We start from the raw sequence: 26,497 nt of genomic DNA, 5'->3' as shown, positions 1-26,497 counted from the left end.
TGGGGATTCAGGAATCTGTATTTCCAAAGAGCTCTCTAGGCACTGCAATGGACTAATAGGTTTGGAACAACTCATCTAGGTCAGCCCTGTCACTTAATCGTTGAGGAAAGACAGGTCTAGAATATGAAGTAACCACATTGCAGAGACGGAACTGGGGCTTTCTGATTCCTACTATCGTATTTTTTCCCATGAGATCATGTAGCTCATCTTTCAGTATATTAACACCACACATACTGTATTTTGATTTAAAGAACAAAACCACAAAGCCTTAATGATCAACACATTATGCCTTTGGGCAATTTAAAAAAGTCAGAAGCTTGTCACTGACAAAAGGCATAGTACAACTTTTATAAGAAAAAAATTAAAGCTTATTAGAATAAAGCACTCCCCATCAAATACTGTTCTTATATAATTAAGTAAAATAAAGTTAAGCTAGAAAAACAACTTACTTGCCAGTATTTGCACCATCAACAAAAGGATTCCACCGTAACAGAAAGTTTGGGTCTGAAGACACTCCCTGTGAAGGTAAAAAAGAGTTTAAAATGTTACCTTATAACAGGTATCATTCATTTTATTTGATTCAACAACATACTCATTGTCATGCTTATTAATCATCTTGGCTTTCAACAGTTTAATCTCTAGCTACATTTGCTGTCATTTGACACATTTACGTCAATAACTCATTATTAGATGACTTAAACTTAACAGAATCTATAAACATACTTACAGCGTAAAATGTGACAAGCCCTCTTTACCAATATATTGGTAAAGTATATTCCAAAGCAAAACAAAAATGTTAACTTTGAATTACGTGCATCACTACTCCATGAGCATGGAGAACTAAACACTGTATTATTCAATCACCTTTAATTTACTGGTGCCACACTTTTTCTGACTAGCATGGAAATTGAAAATTTATTGTCCAGCAACACATACAGTAGGAAGAGCACCACTTGCAGATGTTAAGAATGAAGAGATCCATTAACAGAAGACAATTACTCTAAAAACTATATTTACTATCAGTTAAACATAAAGTAGATGTTAGGATAACATCTAGGCTGAGTCTAATAATATCTTGCTCAATCTATTGTTTCTTTCTTTTTAGTTAAGGAAAGGGTTAACCAAATAGTAATCTCAAAATAAGAGCAATGGTTAAAAAAAAAAAAGAAGCTATATTAACAAATAAATATTAAAAACAGTAAGGCAATGCAAAATCATACTACAAATCTAACAGAATCATTAAGTAAAAAGTTCCTGAGAGCTTAAAGCTGAGCATCAAATTCCATATACTTAATAAATTCATATGAATTCTTCAAAAGACTCAGAAGTGTCAAAATGAATGGTTAAAATGGTATATTACACACTGTACCCTAGTCAAAATACACCTAAGCAGAAGCTTTTTCAAACTTTAATGTGTGAAATACATTATCAAAATCAATGCTCTGGGGCTTCCCTGGTGGTGCAGTGGTTGAGAGTCTGCCTGCCAATGCAGGGGATACGGGTTCATGCCCCGATCCAGGAGGATCCCACATGCCACGGAGCGGCTGGGCCCGTGAGCCATGGCCGCTGAGCCTGTGCGTCCGGAGCCTGTGCTCCACAACGGGAGAGGCCACAGCAGTGAGAGGCCCACATACCACCAAAAAAAAAAAATCAATGCTCTGAAGAGTATATTACTTTGTTCTTTAGTCAAAGTACACCTGACTATAACTTTTCTCAAATTTTAATATGGAAAATTCTTTAAAAGTCATTATTCCTACCATTTCATCCCGTGCTTCTGTTTCTTTTCTCAGAGGAGGTTCAAACTGTAATTTGTCAACTGTAAAATATAACATATATTCACAAATTCTATCTTAAAGGATCAATCCTGGAAAAATGATGAGAAGCATGTGTACTGGGGAGGGGGGAAGGGAGAGAGGAGAAGAGAAGAAAGAGGAAAAGACAAAAACTCTTAATTTTTTACTACAGAGGACCCCTTCCTTTATGTTCGCCAAAAGAAAGTAACAATTTGGTATCTTCCTAACAATTCTACTTAATTCTTGGCTGGAATCAGGAAATTAAACTGCAATTTTGTATATAAAAGATTTTTAAAAATTAATTAAAAGTAGGTGACTAGGGCTTCCCTGGTGGCGCAGTGGTTGAGCATCCGCCTGCAGATGCAGGGGACACGGGTTCATGCCCCGGTCCGGGAAGATCCCATATGCCGCGGAGCAGCTGGGCCCGTGAGCCATGGCCGCTGAGCCTGCGCGTCCGGAGCCTGTGCTCCGCAACGGGAGAGGCCACAACAGTGAGAGGCCCGCGTACCGCAAAAAAAAAAAAAAAAAAAAAGTACGTGACTAAACAAACACTTTAAGGATGTTTCTATCTAGGCTATAGACTCTGTCTTGAGACTAATTTAAACTACAACTTTACGGTAGGATGAACACCCCGCCCTGCCAAATCACCTATAATTATCTAAAAAGAACGAATATTTGTCATATTAAATATTACTATGGCATTCAGGAATCTAATATTATATTTTCCTAAATGTATATTTTATTTGGCCTAATGAGACCAATTTTAGAATTATTCCTAATAATCAAAGAGTAACTTCTTTTATATGAAATAGTCTGTAAATCAGAGAAAAGGATGGCTTATTATCTACTCATAAAGTACACAGAATTTTAAAATTCTAAGATATAATGTGACTAAAAGACCAAAAAAATTAAAATATACATTTGCATCATAGAGATACAAGTTTCCTAAATACAATCTTGGTAAACAAAATACACTAAAAAAAAAGCACTTTTAAAAAGTATCTAGTTGTCTTTATTCCTAAAACCAAGATTTGTAAAGCAATACAGAGTACTTATATAATTTATTATACTAAATAAAAACACTAAGTCATAAAATTTTCCTTCTTTTTTTGTTTGTTTCGCAAATTTTATTAAAATATAACATGCATAAAAGTGCATTTGTTATAATCAATGAATTTTCACAAACTGAGCACTTACATAACCAGAAGCCAGATAGAGACAACATTACCAGACCCCAAACGCTCCCATTTACTCCCCACTCCAAGGACAGCTGCTCTCCTGACTTCTAGCACCATGCATTAGTTCTGCTTGTTTCTGAGCTTTGTAGATTGTTCCTTCTCATTGCTATACCGTACACTCTTCCTTTATGGGAATATGCCATAATTTATTTACCCATTCTACTGGTGGTGTGTATTCAGGTAGTTTCCAGTTTGGGGCTATTACAAATAGTGCAGCAACCAACATTCAAATAAGTGTCTTGTGGGTGAACATGTGGGTATGTTTCTGTGTGTACCTGGCAGTAGAATTGCTATCTTAAGGTAGACAAGTATTCAGCTCTAGGAAATGCTTTCACTTTTCCAAAATGGGGGTGCCAATTTCCAATGCAGCCAGGAATGTAAGTTTGATTGATTGAGTTTTGCAGTTTTTGTCTGTACACTGCATGAACACATTTTGGGTACCTTCCCAGAGAGAGGGAGGGAGGGAAGGGGGGAAGGGAGGAAGGGGGGGGAGGGAGGAAGGAAGGGAGGGAGGGAGGGAGGGAGGGAGGAAGGAAGGAAGGAAGGAAGGAAGGAAGGAAGGAAGGGAGGGAGGGAGGGAGGGAGGGAGGGAGGGAGGGAGCGAGGGAAGGTCACATCAAAGATCCCAGAAGAGCCACAGAATTTTCTGAAGGCAAAATTTCCCCTTCCTTGACTACAATGTGAATTAAATGATAGACTTGTGTAGGATTTCCTTATAAATCCTTATAAATGAAGGATTTCATTTATAATTCCTTCAAAATGAGTTAGTTCTGCTATGTACTAAATGGATTATGCATGAATCCCAAAACAAATCCAACTGCAATTAATGTTTTAATAAAATGGTTGCTAGTGTATGCAATACCCACAACACATCAGGAGGGATGGTATTATATTTAGAAACGTTAATTAGGTGTTTGTTATTGTCAAACTAAATTTTAAAAATATGGACTGCTTCAAGAATTTGCGTGTCATCCTTGCGCAGGGGCCATGCTAATCTTCTTTGTATCGTTCCAATTTTAGTATGTGTGCTGCCGAAGCGAGCACCATAAAATTTTCAAAGACATTCCATAAAATACAGTATCTACTTTTCAAAAATAATCTAAAATAAAAAGTTGTTCATTAATGACTTACTTCTTAAAATAATTTAAAAACATCTTAATTCAAGAGCCATTACTATAATTCACAAAGAACCACTTCACTCATTTGAGACAAAGATGAGTTAAAGTTTTTTTTTTTTTTTTGGTTACAACTAGAAATAGTGGCAAGCAGGTCTAGAGGTAAATTATAAAAGGCATAAATATGGAAAGGAAAGAAAGAAAATATTTTCAATAATTACATAATCAGCAAATTTCAAGACTTAAAAAATTACCAGAGAAAAATGAGCTCATACATTTCAATTAAACATATAGTAAAATATCAACTGCATCCATCCATACCAGTATCAATGATTGAAAATAAAAATTTCAATTTCATTTCTTTTATATCAGCATAAACATTTAAGATGTTTTACTTTCACATGTAAGAAAAATATTCCTTAAAAAAAATCAAATTCCTTATGACAAGTCTAAAATTACTACAGCCACGCTTTATGGCAAAGAATGCTAGAGTCTCCAGTATCATTGTTCTGTGTGCAAGAATGGACTCCAAGTTGTTTTGTTTTGCTTTAAAGAAAATCCTGGCAGTACCTTTGGGTGTGTCTTTGGCTTATAAAAATACAAAGATGGGGAGGTCTTCTATTATACATCCTCATTTATCTCTAAAAGATGTTACTTATTATAGGCATAATAATTATAGGTATAATAAGTAACAGGAATTAGACTTACCCTTTTGCTATAAACAACTACAACATGTAACACAAATACATGTGTGCATACAAGCTATATGAAGCAATTATTTTGAGGCAATGGGTTAACAGATATCACAGGGTTGTAACCCTTGAAAGATGGTGTTAAGATCCCCACTCACCCCTGATTTCTGCGTGGGGGTACTTTCCAAGAAAGTAGAACCCAAAGAGAGAGTTTCACTGGGTGCAGGAAAGAAAGACTACAGTTTGGGGCTGTTTAGGCAGTGGGAATTTGAAGGGCAGAGGGCCAGAAATGAGAAAACTATGTCTCCTTAGAGAAGTCTTTGGTTGCATACTAAATTGCCCACAAGTGAAGCAAGACTATGCAAGGTATGTCAGAAAAACAGCTAACACAGTGCTGTAAGCTAAATACAAGTTCTAGTGATCACACAGTACCAGGAAAGAAATGAGTTTCCACCCAGAGGAAAGACTTTGCTGAATATTGTAGTAAAACCTGACATAGGCCTTGAAAGGACTGCAATGACCTACCAGTTAATTTATGCTTTAAACACTCTAAAATAAAGAGATCAAAATCCAGACACTCAATGTTGTATCACAACATCCAAGATACAATAAAAAAATGAATAAAGAAGTAGAAAAAACATAAAAATCATAACCAGTTTAAAAAAATAGATATAGACTCAGAGATGACACATATGTTGAAATTAGCACACAAGGACTTTAAAACATCTATTATAAATATATTCAAGGATTTAAGAGAAAAGATGGACACAATAAGTAAAGAGATGGAAATTATCAGTAGAGAGAAACTATACACGTATGTATATTATATATGTATGTAACCATCCATCCATCCATCCATCGATCCATTTTTCTTCCTATCTATCTATCTATCTATCTTATCTATCTATCTCAATGAAAGTCTAGATCCAGAAAATACAATATCTGAAATAAAATTCACTGATGGGCTTAAATAGCAGACTGAACACTACAAAAAAAAAGGTCAATGAACTTAAAATTAGGGCAACAGAAACTAAACTTAAGTATAGAGAACAAAAACATCTTATGTATGTTTATGGGGGTCAGGGAGAACAGAGCCTCAGTGACCTATGAAACAACATCAAGTGGTCTAACATGTAACTGGAGTCCCAGAAGGAGAAGAGGGAATCTGGGACAGAAAAACTAAGAAACAGTGTCCCCAATTTGATGAAAAATATCAATTCATTGATCTAAGAAACTCAATAAACACTAAATAGAACAAACAACAAGAAAAATGCACCTAGGCACATCACAGTCAAATTGCTAACAAAGCAACAAACAAAAAAAATCCACAAAAGTTTCAAGGTATAGTACCTATTAAGAATCCAACTGATGCACTTAAATACTTGCTATTTTGTGCCTTTAAAAAAGAATCTGAATTGATGTCATGGATTGTGTTGCAACCTGCAGCTTAAAAAATACCAATGTAGAAGAACATATGGGTATGCTATACTTCAGATAATTTTTCATAAATAGTTTTCCTGACAACAAATACTTTTCTTTTGGTTATTGTATATCTATTTCTAGGATGGATCAAAGGTTGTTTAAAAAGGCTCAACTTTAACAATGGCCAAAAAATGCTGCTTGAGTTTGTGTTTCCTACCTGGGAGAGCTCTAATTACTTACCTAATAAACACTCACTTCTCTAGAACTGTTACTAAGGAGATTTGTGAGACAATACATCTCAAAATCTCTATCACCTTTATCATCGCCATCTTCACATGAAATAAAAAGGGACAAATGGAATTTTCAAACTTAAGTTGGGTAAACTTTCAGAAATTCTTAGATCTCCTTAGCCTAAAGTAGGTTTTGCTTCTTTATTTGTTTGGCTTGAAAGAAAATGAGGTCAATTCCCTAGGAGCCCATTAACTCTCTCCCAATGAACCCAAAACTGAGCGTCTTATACATCTGGGAATACTGCCCCCAACTCCAGTTTCTACATTATTACAGACTAATACAGCTGAGACTTGTACAGTACACACAGTTTTATACTCAAACATGTCCAAGAAGTGTTTCCTCTGAATAAACTTTTCATTTAGAACTCAGAAACTGCCTTCTGGAAAACTTCTCTCTAACCTCAATAAATAGAATCTTGCCAGGTACTGTTAACAACTAACACGACAGTAAAACAGAGTGATGATCCTTGTATTCCTGTCTCTTAATTATAGAGACATAGGCCAATTTAAATCAGTGCAAGACTGTCTTAGTAGGACATCTCAAACTGGAGATGAAAAAAAATCTTCAGAAATAGATGACTGCAAAAATCAGCTTCTACACAAGTCTACTGAATCTAGCTGATGACAACATGAAATGAATCATTTGCCCAAGACCCATGGAAAAAGATGACCGAAGACACTGATTATCATACTTTAATGTGCATACTATAGCTCTTGAGCTACATTTTTTCTTCCTTTGCCAGTTGAAACTTTTGGATTGTTGACAGACTTGTTACCTCCTAATCATGATACCTGTAGAGTCTTTATTCTTAATACTGCTCTGTGTAACCTTAGTGAGTCCTTGGTATGAGTCCAAATACCTGGCTAAAATTTACTTGTGAGTCAGCTAAAATCATACACTTAAACGGACAGTTGGGTAGTCATTTTCTTTGTTGATACCTCTCATATCCCTTTGGTGCCAATTCTTTGTAATTAGTTGGCTTCCTAGGTAACTGTGAAACCGAACAGGACCCTATGGGGCTCCTGGGCACAGAAGCCTTTCTGTCCCTTCTCTTGACTCCAGCCTCCATGACCTTCCTTGAATTCCAAAGGGCAGAATCGAACTGTTGCTAATCCCGGAAGGGATGCAAAGACAAGGGAGGCGCAGCCAGGGGACAATAGTGCAGCCTTGGGGCAGGGTCCTGGTTCCACCTCAAGGGATACACATAACAATGCCTTTAAGCTCTTTTAAGAGGTCAGCATTCTTCATACCAGAGAAGGACCACCTGAGGCTACATTAAAAGAACCAGAGAAGCTCATCAAGATTACCTGAGGCCAGATTAGAAGAGTGGAGGCCCTTCACATACTCTAATCTTATCAGCAACGCCACCCTTGAACGGTTGTTATAAAACTCCTCGTCAAATCCTCCCAGGTTGGAACACAAACTTTTTAGGGGCAGGAGCCCTCTCTGTCGCCCTTTGCCTGGCAAAGCAATAAAGCTATTCTTCTCTACTTCCCCCCAAACTCTGTCTCCAAGATTCAATTTGGCACCAGTGCACAGAGGCCGAGCTTTCGGCATCAACTGGACTCAACCAAAAGGTGACTTTTCAGATGAAAACTTTTTTTTAAAAAAAATAAGGAATTTAGGTAACACACCCATATCTGGATCAGAATAAGAAAGTAATCTGCCTTGCTATTCATCAGACTGGGAGGACAGACACAAATCCAAATGCAAAGTCAAGAAGAAACAATGTTTCTCCCAAGGATATGCTGCATATGTAAAGTATCACATTATGACCCCCCCACCCCCGAATTGCCAATGCTATCTTACTGAGAAACATCATTCTCTAAAATCACAGACTGTCAGAAACTTTGCTGTATGAAATCATATTCATTAAAATGAACCATTCCATTCTTGCCTGGAAGATTTAAGTCAGTGAGAGAGAAGCAGCCTCAGTTTCCAACATACATACAGAGCTTCAAATAAAGGGGTTGCTGAATACAACATTCCAAGTTTCCAAGGAAACAGGCTTCTGAGTCTATTTTTACAGTATAGACTCTTTCATACACATCCCTACTTTGCTTTAAGTTTTCACCTAAATTTCACTTTCCAAAAACGCTCTAACTCTTCTTTTCCTGTTTAATGAGATGTTCCATGGTTCCTCTGGTATGTGTTCTCCCTCATTGCAAGGAGTCAATAAACCTGACTTTGTTGCACTATACATTTGTCCCTGGTGGTCTTAGATCAGGCCAGGATCATCATAATTAGTTATATCAACTAAAAACACATAGTAAGGATGATTATAATAATCCTAATAGCCCCAAACTGGAAACAAATCAAATGCCTGTCAAGTAAAGAATGGATAAATTGTGGTATAATCATACAATGAAATACTACATTACAATGAAAACAATAAACTATTGTTGCTACACATGACACGAATGACTCTCACAGACATAATGTTGAGCAAAAGAAATCAGGCAAGAAAGGTGCATATTGGTTTATCCTATTTATCTTAAGATCAAAATCAGGTAAAAACCAATCTACAGTGACAGAGATCAGAATAGTGATTAGCCTGGGCAGTGGGAGGGCAGGGGGATACAGGAAGATGGAAGGGTATTGATTGTGAAGGAGCATGAGGAAGCCTTCAGAGATTCTGATGATGTTTTATATCTTGATCTCGGTGGTAGTTTCATGAGTGTATACAAATTTAAAAATTCATTGTGCAGTACACTTAAGCATTTTACTATATGTAAGTTATCAGATCAATGTAAAAAACTGAAACAAAAAACTAAGAATAGAACTAACCAGGTATGTATGAAATCTATCAAACAAAAACAAAACTATAAAACAATCCTGATGGACACAAAAGAAGACTTGGGAGAATTTAAAGATAAATCGACCAATAAAATGAACTTCAATTCTACTGTCTTCTGTCTGGTACATGAAGCACATAGGACTCACTCCATGAAGATATTAGTACTCCAGACACTTATAAGTTAGTGTACAAATTTATGAGATCTCAGTAAAAACACTGATTTCTTTTAACTTGGTAAGCTGATTCTTGCATTTATGTAGGGAAAATATAATAGCCAAATATAACAGAAAAGGACAGCAACGTGGTGTTTGTGTGTGTGTTTGTGTGGAGGGGGTGAGGGACAGTAGGAGGAGGATTATTTCTATCACACTTTAACAGGTATTATAAAGATAATAATCAGAAGTATGAGACCAGCACAGGACTAGGTATATTAATGTAACAGAATAGAATTTCCAGAAAAAGCCCTAAAATATATGTGGCAATTTAGTACATAATAAAGATGGCATATCTAATCTATTAGCAAAAATATCAAGTTTTTAATAAATAGCATTGAGGCAAATAGGTAGATATTTAGAATGAAACTGAAGTTGATTTCATACCTTCTACCAAATAAGTTAATACCTTATATCAAACATTTAAATATTAAAAACATGAGACTGTAAAAATACAAGAAGAAACAATAGGAAAATCCTTTTATAACCTTAAAATCAGGAAGACCTTACTGAATATGACACAGAAGACAAAAGCTAAACAAGAAAAGATACACTTAGACTACATTAATTGAATACTATACAGCTGCATAAAATAAACACAATAGCTTTTAATGGAATATAACTTTGCTACTTTTCTGTCTGGTATTGGAAGCCCAGAGAGTTCACTGGGGATTATATAAGAAGATAGCATAAGAACATATCAGCAATCTGGGACTAACAAACACAGAAAATCTCGAATTATTGGTGTAACTTTGAAAAGATCTGACTAAAACAACTGATATGGGAAGGACATTCTAACTCTCCAATGACCTAGATTTCCAAAGCTGTATCCAGAAAGCTAGAAATGTCTGGTTTCAAAAAAACAAAATGCTCATCTGCAATAATTCTAATTAGCCTAAATATATAATAAATTATCTTCCTCCATTGTGGTTTATAATTTTTATTTATGGCTTATTTTAATGTAAACTACTTTAAATCTCTTTCGAAACAATTATGCATTTAAGTCAATATACTTATACCTAAGAATTCTTCGCAAATCTGTTCTTCCAAATTAATGTGGCTAAAATGACAAATATTGTTAATATAAAATTTTTGTCAATGATTTATAGAATAAAAATCAATTTCCCCCTTTAAATATGCACTTTAGAAAATATTCACCTTATTGTTAACTTGACTTAAAAAACTGAAACCAACCCAAAGGTCCAACAATAGGAGCTATAATACATCAACTCAATAAAAGAGGATAAAACCATTAAACATAATGGTTACAAAGCCTAGGTGAATACATAGAAAATACTTTTGACTATGTTAAGCAAAATTTTATGTATAGTATAAATTCAGTCATGTAAAACTATACGTGAAAAAACATGAAGGAAATTCAGCAAAATATTATCTGTGGGCTGGTGTTGGGTGATATGATTATGGGCAATGTTAATTTTCTACTTTTTTCCTCTTGCAAATTTTCTGCAATAGACATATATTGACTTTATAATTAGAAAATAAAAACTATTTAATTATAAAACCAAGAGAATTCCATTACAAGCCAGAAAAGCAGCCTTTATTTTAGAGGTATCCTGTTATGTTAAAGTATGTAGCCACACTTAGTGAGACTTTATTATTCCAAAAAATTCCATAAGAACACCCAGCTCAACCCTCCAAAACCACCAATTGAAAATGTATACCAAACACATACAATTTATTTCTGAAGCTGTCCGTTCAGCTCTGGCATTCCTGTTCGTAGATCTAATGGTATGACGAATGATTGCATGGGGCTGTGAATATAAACATAATACATATACTTTAAAAAAATTCAGTGACAAAGTTAGAAGGTCAAACTTTCTCTTTTAATTAAATTATTGACAAGCATGACTACTTACTAATAAATTGTAGGATAAATATTTTTAAAAATGAACACTAAGATACTTTAAAAGTGTATTCATTTAGTCCATGTTTATACTGTATAAAATAATGAAGAGATGCAAAGAAAATCAGATGGAAATGTTACCTTCAAAAGAGCTTATACTCTAAGAAGATAAGACACACAAACACTTATAAGATTAGAAAATGATAAGTGGCATTCATTAAGATTACTATTAATGCCCAGGGGAAGAAGAAATGACTTTCACCTGAAAGGGTAAAGAAATTCTTCAGGACAAAGCTGTAATCTTATGTGAGGCCTAGAAGGACAAGTAGGCATTGAATGTGCAGCAAGGTGGGAAAAGTATTTTAGACAGCACAAAGAATACGAACAAAGTGATACAAGAAAAAAAGGAAATTGTGGAGTGTTTAGGGGAATTGGAGTTGGTTATTATTTGACTACAGTGAACATTAAGTGAAGAGATGACAAAGCTGGAAAGACAGACTTGAGGATGAGCCACATCATGAAAGGCCCTGAATGTCTTGGCAAAAGAATTTATTGGAGATTCTACAGAAAGGGAGTGCCGTCACAAGAGTCAGCTTTAAGAGTAACCTGATTAAGTATGTAAGAGGGTATGGAGGGAAGAAATACTATATGGAGGGAGACTGAGCAAGAGTATTGTAGTAAACTAAGGGAGAAAGCTTACCACTTCCACCCTTTGGTATAAGCTCCTGATCTTTTGAAACAATGCCTTCAGCTCAACCCCTATCTACCAAATTTCTGATGACTCATTCTCATTCACTGATGACTCGGACAGGGGCTCAGATGTCTTTTTCTCTACTTTAAGACCCACCATCATACCAAAGGACTTCAAAAGACCATTGCTCTGGATTTAAGTTTTCTGACCTTATCTCTGAAGACCTTCTACCATACTTCAATGCACTCTATACTACTAAAATCATATCCTGGACTCTGTCATCCGCTCTGATATATGAATTCACATAATACTCCAAACTTCTCATCCTTTGAACTTACTCTCTCATTTACTCCAATAATTTTTAAATGCTCACACTGAAATCTCAAGTCCATCCATCCATTACTTTCTCACTCTCCACATGCATTTCTCTGATCTTCACTTCTTTTCCTATCCAGTTTAGAGTTGGTGGCCCATAATTTCAAGCAATCTCTTGCATATATCCTAAATTTGATTTGCCTCCCCTCCCCAACCCCTGCCATCCTTCTGTACAATGGTATACCAAAATGACAACCCTGGAAGACTTAAACTAACTACCTTTGGTTAATATCTGAAGTACCAATCACTGCTGGAGGAAAATTACACATTGAAAATTAATCTCATCTGAGCCTTCAAGTTTGCCCACAAACACTTCTCTAGTCATTTAACCCATCCATTCTTCTCAATTACTATTTCATAGCTTCACCGCACTTTTCAAACCCACCTCCTCCACACTTTCAGGAGACGACATTGCCACCTAGCTCACAAAGAAAACAGAAATCAAATAGAAGATAACTTCTAGCTATACTCTCAAACTATCTTTCTCTTTAATGCAAAGAAATAAGTATTTTTCTTTTTTTGTTACTCTGAAATATATTTAACGCATAATATTATTTTAGCTTCTGATGTACTACAGAATTATTTGACATTTGTATACATTAAGAGGTGATCACCACTATATGTGTAGTAACCATCTGTCCCCATACAAAATTAATATTACTGACCATATTCCTTATGCTGTGTATAATAACCCTGTGACTTAATTATTATATTACTGGAAGTCTGTACCTCTTAATACCCTTCACCTATTTTGCCCACACCCACAAGCCTCCCTTCTGGCAAACACCTGTTTCTTCTCTGTATCTGAGTCTGTTTTCATTTTATTTTGTTTTGCTTTTTAGATTCTTTAGATTCCACATATAAATGAGATCATGTGGTATCTGTCTTTGTCTGACTTATTTAATTAGCATAATAGCTTCTACATCCATCCCTGTTGTCAAAAATGAGATTTCATTTTTAATGGCTAAGTGATATTCCACTGTATATATATACACCATATCCTCTTTATCCATTAAGTTGCTTCCATATGTTGGCTACTGTGAGTAATGTTGGTACATGTATCTTTTCACATTAGTGTTTTTGTTTTCTCCAGGTAAATACCTAGAAATGAAATTGCTAGATAATATGGCAGTTCTGTTTTTAATTTTTTTGAGGAACCTCCATACTGTTTTCCATAGTGGGTGCACCAATTTACAATCCCACAAGCAATAACACAAGGATTCCCTTTTTTCCACACCAGTGTCAACACTTGTTATTTGCAGTCTTCTTAATGCTAGCCATTCTGACAAGTGTGAGGTGATCGCTCACTGCGGTTTTGATTTGCATTTCCCTTATGATTAGTGATGTTGAGCATTTTTCATGTGTCTATTGGCCATCTGTGTGTCTTCTTTGGAAAAAATGTCTATTCATGTCCTCTGCCCATTTTTTATTTGGGTTTTTTTCTTTTGATATTCAGTTGTATGAGTTCTTGGTATATTTTGGATATTAACCCCTTATCAGGATATATCATTTGCAAATATCTTCTCCCATTCAGTAGGTGACATTTTCGTTTTGTTGAGTTTTCTTTGCTGTGCAAAAAACTTTTTAGTTTGATGTGTCCCATTTGTTTATTTTTGCTTTTGTTTCCCTTGCCTGAGGAGACATATACTAAAAAATATTGCTAAGACTGATGTCAAAGGCCATACTACACATGTTCTTTTTCTAGGAGTTTTATGGTTTCAGGTCTTACGTTTAAGTGTTTAATCCATTTTGAGTTATTTTTTGTATATGATATGAGAAAGTAGTCCGGCTTGATACTTTTGCATGTAGCTGTCCAGTTTTCCCAATACTATTTATTGGGAGTATACCACTGTATATTCTTGCCTCCTTTGTCATAGATTAATTGCCCATATAAATGTGGGTTTATTTCTGGGCTCTCTATTTTGTTTCATTGATCTATGTGTCTGTGGTAGTGCCAGTACCACACTACTTTGATTACTGTAGCTTTGTGGTACAGTCTGAAATCAGGGAGTCTGCTTCCTCCAGCTCTATTTTTCTTCTTCAAGTTGCTTTGGCTATTTGGGGTCTTTTGTGTTTCCATACAAATTGTAGAATTGTTTGTTCCAGTTCTGTGAAGAATGCCATTGGTATTCTGATAGGAATTGCACTGAATCTGCAGACTGCCTTGGGCAATATGGTCATTTTAACAATATTAATTCTTCCAATCCAAATCCTTTTTTTTTGGCTGTGCCATGTGGCATGTGGGATCTCAGTTCCCCGACCAGGGGTCAAACCCATGCCCCCTCCATTGGGAGCACAGAGTCTTAACCACTGGACTGCCAGGTAAGTCCCTATTCTTTCTGATGCAATTGTAAATGGGATTGTTTTCTTAATTTCCCTGATTGCTCATTTTTAGTGTATAGAAATGCAACAGATTTCTGTATATTAATTTTGTATCCTGCAACTTTACTGAATTCATTTATTAGTTCTAACAGTTGTTGTTTTTCTTTTTTTACTGCATCTTTAGGATTTTCTATATGTACTATCACGTTATATGCAAACAGTGACAGTTTTACTTCTTCTCCAATTTGGACTCCTTTTACTTATGTTTCTTGTCTAACTGCTATGGCTAGGACTTCCAATACTACACTGAATAAAAGTGGCAAGAGTGAGCAACCTTGCCTTGTTTTTGATCTTAGAGGAGATACTTTTAGCTTTCCACTGTTGAGCATGATGTTGGTTGTAGTTTTGTCATATAGCACCTTTATTATGTTGGGTATGCTCCCTTTATACACACTTTGATGAGAGTTTTTAACATAAATGGATGTTGAACTTTGTCAAAACTTTTTTCTGCCATCTACTGAGATGATCATGATTTTTGTTCTTCAATTTGTTAATGTGGTGTCTCACATGGATTTATTTGTGGATACTGAACCATTCTTGTATCCCTGGGATAAATCCCACTTGATCATAGTATTGTACTGTATTATTGTACATTGTATTGTATCATTCTTTTAACGTATTGTTGAATTCGATTTGCTCATATTTTGTTGAGGATTTTTACATCTATGTTCATCAGTTATATTGGCCTGTAACTTTCTCTTCTTTTTTTTTTTGTGGTGTTCTTGTCTGATTCTAGTATCAGGGTGATGCTGGCCTTGTAGAAATAATTCACAAGCATTCCTTCCTCTGCAATTTTTTGGAATAGTTTGAGAAGGATAGCTATTAACTCTTCTCTAAAAGTTGGGTAGAATTCACCTGTGAAACTGGTACTGGACTTTTGGAAGTTTATTGTATTACTGATCCTATTTCCTTAATGGTAATCCATCTCTTCTTATTTTCTATTTCTTCCTGATTCAGTCTTGGGAGTTTGTATGTCTCTAGAAATTTATCCATTTCTTCTAAGTTGTCCATTTTATTGGTGTATAATTGTTTGTATTATTTTCTTATGATTCTCTCGATTATCTGTTGTGTCAGTAGTAACTTCTTTTCATTTATGATTTTATTTGGATCCTCTCTCTTTTCTTCTTGATGAGTCTGGCTAAAGGTTTATCAATTTATCTTTTCAAAGAACCAACTCTTAGTTTCATTGTTCTTTTCCATTTTTTTTTAAGTTTCTATTTCAGTTATATCTGCTCTGATCTTTATTATTTCTTTCCCTCTACTAACTTTTGGTTTTGTTTGTTCTTCTTTTTCTAGTTCCTTTAGGTGTATGGTCAGATGTTTGAGATTTTTCTTGTTTCCTGAGGTAGACATCTATCTCTAAAAACTTCCCCTTTAGACTGCTTTTGCTGAATGCCATAGATTTTGGATGGATGGTTGTGTTTCTATTTTCATTTGTCTCCAGTTATTTTTTGATTTCCTCTTTGGTTTCTTCAGTGACCCATTGGTTAGTTAAGAGCATATTATTTAGCCTCCACATGTTTGTGTTTTTTGTAGTTTGTTTCTTGTAGTTGATTTCTGGTTTCATACTATTGTGGTGAGAAAAAATGCTTGGTATGATTTCAATCTTAAATTTATTGAGCCTTGTTTTGTGGCTTACCAGGTGATCTATCCCGGAGAAGGTAGCAGTTGAAAGCATATATACTTTGCTGCTTTTGGATAGAATGTTCTATTTTATCTATTAAGTTCATCTGATCTAATGTGTCATTTAAAGCCAGTGTTTCCTTCTTTCTGGATCTTCTGTCCATTGATGTAAGTGGTGTATTAAATTCCCCTACTATTATTGTGTTACTGTCAATTTCTCCCTTTATATTTATTAACATTTGCTTTATATATTGAGGTGCTCCTATTGGGTGCATATATATTTACAACTGTTGCATCTTCTTGGACTGATCTCTTGATCACTGTGTAATGTCCTTTGGCTCTTGCTACAGTCTTTGTTTTCAAGTTTATTTTGTCTAATATAAACATTGCTACAGCTTTTTACAGATTTCCATTTGTATGGAATACCTTTTCCCATCCCGTTACTCAGTCTGTGTGTGTCTTTAGATCTGAAGTGAGTCTCTTGTAGGCAGTATATATAGGGGTCTCATTTTTGGGTCCATTCATCCATTCTGTCTTTTTTTTAAAATTTCTTTAAAAAACTTTTATTTTATTTATTTTTATTTTTGGCTGCATGCGGGCTTTCTCTAGTTGCAGCGAGTGGGGGCTACTCTTTGTTGCGGTGCACAGGCTTCTCATTGTAGTGGCTTCTCTTGTTGCACAGCACAGGCTCTAGGTGTGTGGGCTTGAGTAGTTGTGGCACGTGTGCTCAGTAGTTGTGGCTTGCAGGCTCTAGAGCGCAGGCACAGTAGCTGTGGTGCACAGGCTTAGTTGCTCCGTGGCATGTGGGATCCTCCTTAACCAGGGCTCGAACCCATGTCCCCTGCATTGGCAGGTGGACTCTTAACCACTGTAGCACCAGGGAAGCCCTCAATGTCTTTTGAATGGAGCATTTAGTCCATTTACACTTAAAGTAATTACTGATAGGTATGTATGTGTTGCCATCTTGTTAATTGTTTTCTGGTTGTTTTTGTAGTTCTTTTTTGTTCCTTTCTTCTTTTGCTCTCTTACCTTGTGATTTAATTACTAGTGTTATGTTTGGATTCCTTTCTCTTTCTTTAGGGTGTATTTCTTATAGGTTTTTGGTTTGGGGTTACCATAAGGTTCACAGATAACAACAACAACAACAACAACAACACACACACAAAATTTTTTTAACCTGATGATCTCTCAAGTTCAAACACATTCTAACAACCCTGAATTTTTACCCCCTACCTCTGCCTCATGTTTAATGCTTTTTTGACATCATGTTTTACATCTTTTTTGTTTTGTGAATACCTTAACTATTTACTGTGGATATAGATGATTTTACTACTTTTATTTTTTAACTTTCATACTAGCTCTATGAATGACTGGTCTACTACCTTTACTATATGTTTGCCTTTGCCAGTGAGATTCTTCTATTTGTAATTTTGGTATTTCTAATAGTGGTCTTTTCTTTTCCACTTAGAGAAGTCCTTTTAACATTTTTTGAAAGCTGGTTTAGTGGTGTTGAACTCTCTTAGTTTTTGCTTGTCTGTAAAACTCTTTATCTCTCCTTCAAAACTGAATGATAGCCTTGCCAAGCAGAGTGTTCTTTGTTGCAGGTTTCTTCCTTTATCACTTTGGATTTAATGTGTCACTCTCTTCTGACCTGCAGAGTTTCTGCTGAAAAGTCAGCTGAGAATCTTATGGAAGTTCCCTTGTACATATCTAGTTGCTTTTCTCTTGCTGTTTTTAAGATTCTCTATCTTCAATTTTTTTTTTTTTTTTGCGGTACGCGGGCCTCTCACTGTTGTGGCCTCTCCCGTTGCGGAGCACAGGTTACGGACGCACAGGCTCAGCGGCCATGGCTCACGGGCCTAGCCACTCCGCAGCATGTGGGATCTTCCCAGACCGGGGCACGAACCCATGTCCCCTGCGTCGGCAGGCGGACTCTCAACCACTGCGCCACCAGGGAAGCCCTCTATCTTCAATTTTTGACATTTTTATTATAATACGTCTTGGTATGAACCTTGGTTTCTCTTTTTTTTCCAGGTTAGGAAATTTTTCAGCTATTATTTCTTCAAATAAGTTCTCTGCTCCTTTCCCTCTTTTCTTCTTCTGGGATCCCTAGAATGTGAATGTTAGTACACTTGATATTGTCTCAGGGGTCTCATAAACCACCCTTTTAAAAAATTCTTTTCTCTTTTTCCTCTTCAGCTTAGGTGATTTCCACTACTCCGTCTTCCAGTTCACTGATCTGTTCCTCTATATAACCAAATCTATTATTATTTCTTTCTAGTGTGTTTTTAATTTCAGTTATTGTATTCTTCAGCTCTGTTTGGTTCTCCTTTATATTTTCTAACTCTTTATTAAAACTCTTACTGTGTTCTTCCATCCCTCTCCTGCGTTCATTGAGAATCTTTACGATTATTACCTTAAACTCTTTATCAGTAGACTGTGTAACATAGTCCTCTGCCTCTGTTTGCCTAGTTCTCTGTGTTTATTTGTAAGTATTAGGTAGATCAGCTATGTTTCCTGAATTTGGGAGGAGCGGCCTTATGTAAGAGACATCCTATGGGATCCAACAGCACACCCCTCTGGGCAGCAGAGCTGTATGCTCTAGGGATGCCCCCTATGTGGGCTGTGTGGGTCCTTCTGTTGTGGCAAGGCTGACCACACCTGTGGGTGTGCTGGTGGGTAGGCATGGCCTCTGGCCCAGTTGGTTGCTAGGATCTTACTGGTGCAGGGTCCCAGGGCTGGTGCTGGTCTCCTGGTGGGCAGGGCCAGGTTCAAAGGCAGCTAGCTATGGGGATCAGGGAAGCTCAGGGTTGGTGCCAGCACACTGGTGGGCAGATAAGCCCCCAGCACTAATAGGGTAGTGGGAGGACTCCAAAATGGTGGTTGTCAGCATTGATGCCCTAGTGGTAGAAGAAACTCTCAAATACAGCTGTCGCCATCTATATCTTTAGGGGGACTACCAGTTGTCTCCTGCCACTCCAAGAGGTTCTGCAAGATCAGCAGGTGGGTTCCTTTCAAATTACTGGCTCTGTGCTAGGATTTGGACTATGTGAGATTTTGCACACACCTCATAAGAGCAGAGTCTCTGTTTCCTACAGCCCTCTGGCTCTCTTGTATGCAAGCCCAGGATGGCTTTCAAAGACAGATGTTTTGGGGCCCTGTCTTCCCAGTGCAGGACCCTTCAGCTGGGGAGCCCAACACAGGGCTCAGATGCTTCGCTCCTTGGGGAGAACATCTGCAATTGTAATTATCCTCCTGTTTGCGGGTCACCTACCCAGGGAGGTGGGTCTTGACTATACCATGTCTCCACCTCTCCTACCCATCTCATTGTGGTTCCTTATTTATGTCTTCAGTTGTAGAAAGTCTTTTATGCTAGTCTTCAGGTCATTCTCATAGATAGTTGAAATTTGGTGTGGCCACTGGAGGAGGTGAGCTCAAGGTCTTCAAGGCACCATCTATGCCACATTTCCCAAGAAAGCCTTTCAAGAAGTGTTTCTTTAAGATCAAGTCCCTTGTTATAATCTAGATCTCACCTTCTCCTTCTTTTCAAGGACTTTGCCTATTCACCTTGCTTCTTGACTCTTCTATCTATAACTATTGGATCCTTTTCATAAGCATCCTGTTTAAACTTTTTTGCCCCATATAAAAAAAAAATCAATCAATCAATAGCCAAAAAATAGAGAGACAGAAGACAGACAAAGCCACTGTCAACTCATTTTCCTACAACTACTGCTCTATCTTATCCCCCTCTTTCACAACTGAATTTCATAAATAAATTTATTTTTCAAACCACTCCAGCCTAGCTTTACCTCTAGTATTTTTATATTATCCTTTTTAAAAAATAATTATTTATTTATTTGGCTGCATTGGGTCTTAGCTGCGGCACGCCGGATCTTCATTGCAGCATGTGCATTCTTTCGTTGCAGCACTCAGGCTTCTACCTAGTTGTGGCACCCAGGCTCTAGAGCACATGGGTTCTCTAATTGTGGCACACGGACTCTAAAGTGCACAGGTTCAGCAGTTGTGGCATGCGGGCTTAGTTGCCTTGTGGCATGTGGGATCTTAGTTCTCTGACCAGGGATGGAACCCACGTCTCCCACATTGGAAGGTGGATTCTTAATCACTGGACCACCAGGGAAGTCCCTAAATTATCCCTTTAAAGTAATCAAACATCAACACCTAAATCCAAAGATTTCTTTAATGTAACTTCTAGGCAGTATTCTTGTTGAAACTTTCCTACTGTCTTTTAATGTTCTTTATTAATCCTTTGCCATTCCTCTTTGGGTACCAGATTTTTAATTTTGGGGAGGAATTTCCCCCAAAAGCTGTCCTAGGCCTTCTTCTCATTCTACATGCTTCCCTTGGATGATCACATTTACTCTTTAAGGTATCAACTACAACCATTATATCTAATAACTCTCAAATTTATATCTCTAGTCCAAACTTTTCTCCCCAAGCTATAACCACATATCTAACTCCTAATAAGACTTCTCCATTTGGAAATCTGGTGCAACATTAAAATCACCATATACAAAACTGAACTCACCTTTCTTCCCAAATCTGATCTTTAGTATTTCTATCTCAACAAGTGGCACTTTTATATCCACCCAGCTGTTCAAGTCAAAATCTGGGAGTAACCCTTTTAACATGCCCCTTCCTCATTTCTACATCCAATCACCAACTCTCTCACATAATTCTTTAATTAGTTCACTTTTTCCATCTTTTCCCTACCATCCTATTACAAAACATCAGTATCTATATCCTGGATAACTTCAACAGTCTCTTAAGAGGACTTTAGGAATGAAAACACCACTCTGAAGTCAGAGATCTTTAAAGAAAAAAAAATGCACATCTGATTACATCACTCCCTTACCCTTTAATGGTTTCTACTGCCCTTAAAGCCCCCATTTTTTTTCATTTGAAATGTCTAGCTTTGTGACCTAATCTCCCACCAAATTCCTTCCTTGTTTTCTGCTCTAACAGACTTACTTTTCTTTAATTCCTCAAGTATACCACACTCTCTCTTATCACTAGGGCTTTCAAACATGCTATTCTTCCTTTTGCTCAGAACACTTCTGACTGGTCTTTTCTTTTAATTACTATTTATCCTTCAGGCTTTCATCTTACATATTGTTTCTACAGTGAGTCCTTTCCTGTCCCTAAAATATGCCTGCATAGCACCCTGTCTTTCCCTTTTTGTAACAGTTATCACACTTGTAAATTATTTGTTGGTATTTCTAAGTTTCCTTTGAGACCATTCTGTAAGTTCTTTGAAGATTGGGATCATGTCAATCTCACCCACTATTGTGTCTCCAACTGCCTGGAACAAGGTTTTGCATTTCAAGGACTAAAAATTATGGTGATATCATTAAACAGAAATAGAGAATTCCAAATGTAAGAGTGGATTTAGGAAGCCTGGCAAAATTGTGTGGGGAATGAAAGAGGAGTTTGGTTATTTACATAACCAGTGAAACACTAATTGAGGAATCAAGTAATATCTAATGCTTCATTTAAACTAAAACAATTTGAACAATTTTGAGTTTTTAAGAGATTAAAATCTTATTATTACAAGTCTGCAAATGATGGTTTAAGTAAAAAGAAATCTATGTATGGCTGGTTTATTTAATATTTTCAATTAAAGTTCACTTAACATTCAATAAAATATTCACTGGGTACCTTACGACATGACAAGACTATGTTATATACTAGACAATGATTAGTTTGTAAAGACTGTTTAATGACAATTTCTATTAAGTATATATATAGAAATGATGGTATATTAACTAAGAGTAGGTTCTAAAGTCAGTTTGCCTGGATCCAAATCCTGGTTCCACTAGTTGCTAGGCATATGATCTCGGGCAAATGAAATTACTTCTATTCTTTCTCCTTCATTTCTTATTTGTAAAATGGGGATAGTAATAGTACATATTGCCAAGGACCGTTTTGAGTATTGGATGAGTTAACGTGGAAATTATTTAGCCTAACACTTGGTACATGAAGACTACCCAATGAATGTTAATAGTTATCATGATACTTATATGATATAATTTGAAACTTAAGTACCTGAAGTAGAAAATTTCCTTCAATAAATAATAACACATAAAGTTTAGTCCTATAGTCTTACCAGAACTGAAGATAGAGGTATAAAGGGATATAAAGGCATAAAGAGAAATGAAGAGACAGAAATAAAAAGGAATCATAAAAGAGAGAAAGAGATACCAGTGAAAAAATACATTTATGCTATATATAGAGAGGCATAAACAGGTATCCAAAAATGGGCAGGAAGTCCCTCATTTCTGATTTACAGGTCGTGTTGTTAAATATATTCAAAATAATTCTACATATTTTCAGAGAAGACAAGCATAGTTATGAATAGCTCTATATGTAATTACATAAGAAATAATAGTTTTGAATAAGTATTAGAAAATACAGCTTTTTCTATGGGAACCTCAGCTTAATTTAAAAAATGATTTGTATTCTGTTAATGATCTGTGTAACAGAGAAACTAAAAAAAAATGACCACATGGATTTCTAAGGAGTCTCTTTTGTGAAAAATAATATGTACATGTGCTCTGGCTAAACTTTTGTTCTCCTAGTGCAAAGCAATGCTCCTAAAACCTGTATTGTCTTGGAAAAGATCAAACTCTCACTACAGAAGCTGAGGTCTAGGGAGGAAACACTTGTGGATTTTGGGAGGAAAAAGGCACAGATGTGATTCTAATTGTAGATACCTCTTGATAACTTTAAGCAAACCAACTAAGAAAACAAAATGTTATAATGCTAAGAAGAACAGTAATCCTAGTTCCTTCCCAAAACTAGGATTAAGAAAAGTATCAATTGGTAATTATGAGCAGGACAAGTGTAGTTTACACTGCTAATTAATCTTTGTTACTAAATCTATTTCAACTAACTTAAAAGAGTGAATTAAAAAACAAAGTCTAAGGCCACATTAAACATTTGTTTTCAAATATTAGACTGCAAGCATTCCTTACCTCAAAGTCATCATCATCTCCTTCGGTGTAATGTGCATGGTTGTCTGGATTATTCACTTTGTCCAACAGTTCAACTGCTAAGGCCCTAGAGAGACCTGGCTGTCCTACAAATGTATGCTAAGTAAAAACAAAACAAAACAAAACTTCATGAGTATGCTTTTATATCTATGGCTCATAGAAATTGCTATTTGTTCTTTTCCATTCAGTAATTATCAGAGACAAGCATATGGAAGCCTACTAATGCAAATAAATTAGAGAATGTATTAGTAAAAATATTAATCAGAGAATTCATAATTATATATTATAAAGCTAAAGAACCATTGTGAGGTAAATTTATAACATGAATAATTTCTCTATTTAAAGTTAACCAATCCGTGTTAGGTTGTCAAATTACAACCTTGGCTATAACAATGACATTTTTTATGCATGTCATTATAATAATATGCAAATGAATACTGAGGTACAGTCCATATCACAATAAGAAAAAAAGCATCTATATTTGCATATATTTAATTCAATAAAATTATGTTAATGTAGTAAGATACATAATTACATTTTATAATATTTAAATAAAGTTTTCTTAGATTGTTATAATCATCAACTTTTTCTAATATAAAAGTATTTTATAAAGACATGCACACATAAGGGCATTCTATAAATTTACATAAGAAGCCAAGAAAAGCAATTAATTTTATGTATTTATTTTTTAAACATCTTTATTAGAGTAAATTGTTTTACAATGGTGTGTTAGATTCTGCTGTACAACAAAGTGATTCTGCTATACATATACATATATTCCCATATCTCCTCCCTCTTGCATCTCCCTCACACCCTCCCTATCCCACCCCTCTAATGTGGACACAAAGCACCGAGCTGATCTCCCCATGCTATGTGGTTAAAGCAATTAATTTTAGATGAAAGCAACATTTTTAAGAGTTTTCTCCAAGGCAGGGGTTGGCAAACTACCGTCCATGGGCAAAATCTGGTGCACTGCCTCCTTCTGTAAATAAAGTTTTATTGGGTGTTAAAGCCATACCTTTCATGTATACTGTCTATGGATGCTTTTGTGCTACCACGGCAAAACTGAGGAGATGCAGCAGAGACTGTATAGCCCACAAAGCCTAAAATATATACTATTTGGCTCATTACAGAATGTTTGCTGACCCCTGCTGTAAGAGATCACTAACATTTTTATATTAAAAATCTAAATACTATTGTTCCAGTGATATGTCTAATTACTGCATGACTACAGAAAATACTCCTATAAATTCAATGACTTACAGTCAGAAGTCTTTCAGCGGTTGGTCTTTTTTTGGGGTTTTTGGTTAGTGCTATTTTGACAAAATTATGGAATGTTGATGACCTTCAAATAAAAAGAGACACGTACAAAAATATTTCACTAATATTAGTTCTTTGGTGTTACTAAATAAAATTAACTTACAAGCAGTTAGAAAGACTGAAACACATGATTTTTTTTCTTTGGCCTCTTAGCTCTATATAAGCCAAAAAACTAAACCCAAAGCACAGTATATTCCTTGGAGAATATACCAGCTTCATCTCTTAAGTAAAATGCAATAAGTTAACAGAACACTGATATATAATCTCTAAAACATACACTAAAAACTAGAAATGGGTAGGTGTGTCACCTGTAAGGTTTATAACCTTGTGTTCTAGGTACGACTTAGGAGTCAAAATGACCTTTTCTCATTGCCTAATTTATACACTATGTAAATGTTTTGTTATATCCAAATTGTTGGGTGGCATGAGGTAGGGTGAGTAATGTAAGAGACTGTTTAAACCCTTAAAAAGTCACTGAATTTCTCAGGAACATGGTCAAAGAAGAGAGAGCGATCTTTGTAAACAGGTGAGTTTTCCTGCTACCTGTATTGATGAAATGGGGAAAGGAAGAAGATATAAATTAAAGGAATCTGGGAATTCCCTGGCGGTCCAGTGGTTAGGACTTGGCGCTTTCACTGCCGTGGGCCTGGGTTTGATCCCTGGTCGGGAAACAAAGATCCCGCAAGCTGAGCGGCCAAAAAATTAATTAATTAATTAAGGAAATCATATTTTGATTATGAACTAAAGGCAAAGAGAGGTACTGCCGAGATTCCACTGGAGGAGGGACTGGGCAAGAACCAAAGAGAATAACCTTAATCATTACCAATGACAGCAACGACACAGCAGTTCTCTTCAGAGAAATCAAATCACTACATTACGTTTGGTAGCTTGTGGCACACATATCACGGAGTGAGAAGGCACCTGAGACTGGCAAAGGTACTCCAATGGTAATGACTGTTCTGGAATCTGACTACAAACGCAGCTGTTTTAGCTAACAGTCATTCATTCCTGAATGAATATTCAGTCATTCCTGCCACAAAGTCCTCCAGTTCCAGTTGTTTAGGAACTTAGGCTAATAACGAATAGGAAGAAACCCACGTCAATACAAAGGAATACAGCTAGCAGAAGGATATAAACTCCTTTACTTCTACAGTGTGATCTGCCTTTCATTCCTGGCATTATCCCCAGAATGGCCTGGCTCCTAAATAATACTATGTACATACAGACAGGCTAATAAACATAAAAAAGTGGTTTAGAACTTGTACTGGGGACAGGCCTCTTAGAATCGGTAATAAGATATGGACTGTCTCCCCAGAAAAAATGAATACACATAAAGAATTCTGGGGGCTCATGTATTTCCCAAGATCTCCCAAGAGATCCATGTACTCTAGATGAAGAATTACTGAATTTAAGAATTTGGAAACTTTTACTTCCACAGTTTCTTTTATTAAATGTATGGAAAGACATTACCAGAAAAACAATTTTCAGTTTTTCCCATTTAACTGAAGACGTCTTTTACAGACTACAATAGGCAAACTGCTTTACGTTGTATGAGAAACAAAAGATTAGGATGCAAATAAGTAATAACCTTTTGAATGTTAGGGAAAGAAGTAGAGAAAAGCCAGTAGGGATTGATCTTAAATGTCACTGTATCTGGGAAACCTTCTCCTAT

General features: G+C 36.0%; 1 protein-coding gene across 1 annotated transcript in view; it reads right to left on the bottom strand.

The window, feature by feature from the left end:
- The window catches only part of MAP4K5 (mitogen-activated protein kinase kinase kinase kinase 5), a 137,992-nt gene that overhangs the window by 38,839 nt on the left and 72,656 nt on the right, over positions 1–26,497 (bottom strand). Inside the window, exons 12-16 of the mRNA XM_082832394.1 lie at positions 24,769–24,850; positions 23,488–23,604; positions 11,254–11,332; positions 1,758–1,816; positions 450–517 (exon numbers count right to left, since the gene is read on the bottom strand). Of these exons, the coding sequence (XP_082688520.1) occupies positions 450–517; positions 1,758–1,816; positions 11,254–11,332; positions 23,488–23,604; positions 24,769–24,850 (405 nt within the window). The remainder of the gene's footprint in view (positions 1–449; positions 518–1,757; positions 1,817–11,253; positions 11,333–23,487; positions 23,605–24,768; positions 24,851–26,497) is intronic.

The sequence above is a fragment of the Leucopleurus acutus genome (assembly GCF_964270905.1).
Source record: "Leucopleurus acutus genome assembly, chromosome: 1".
Taxonomy (NCBI): domain Eukaryota; kingdom Metazoa; phylum Chordata; class Mammalia; order Artiodactyla; family Delphinidae; genus Leucopleurus; species Leucopleurus acutus.
This window is presented reverse-complemented; position numbering and strand designations above follow the sequence as displayed.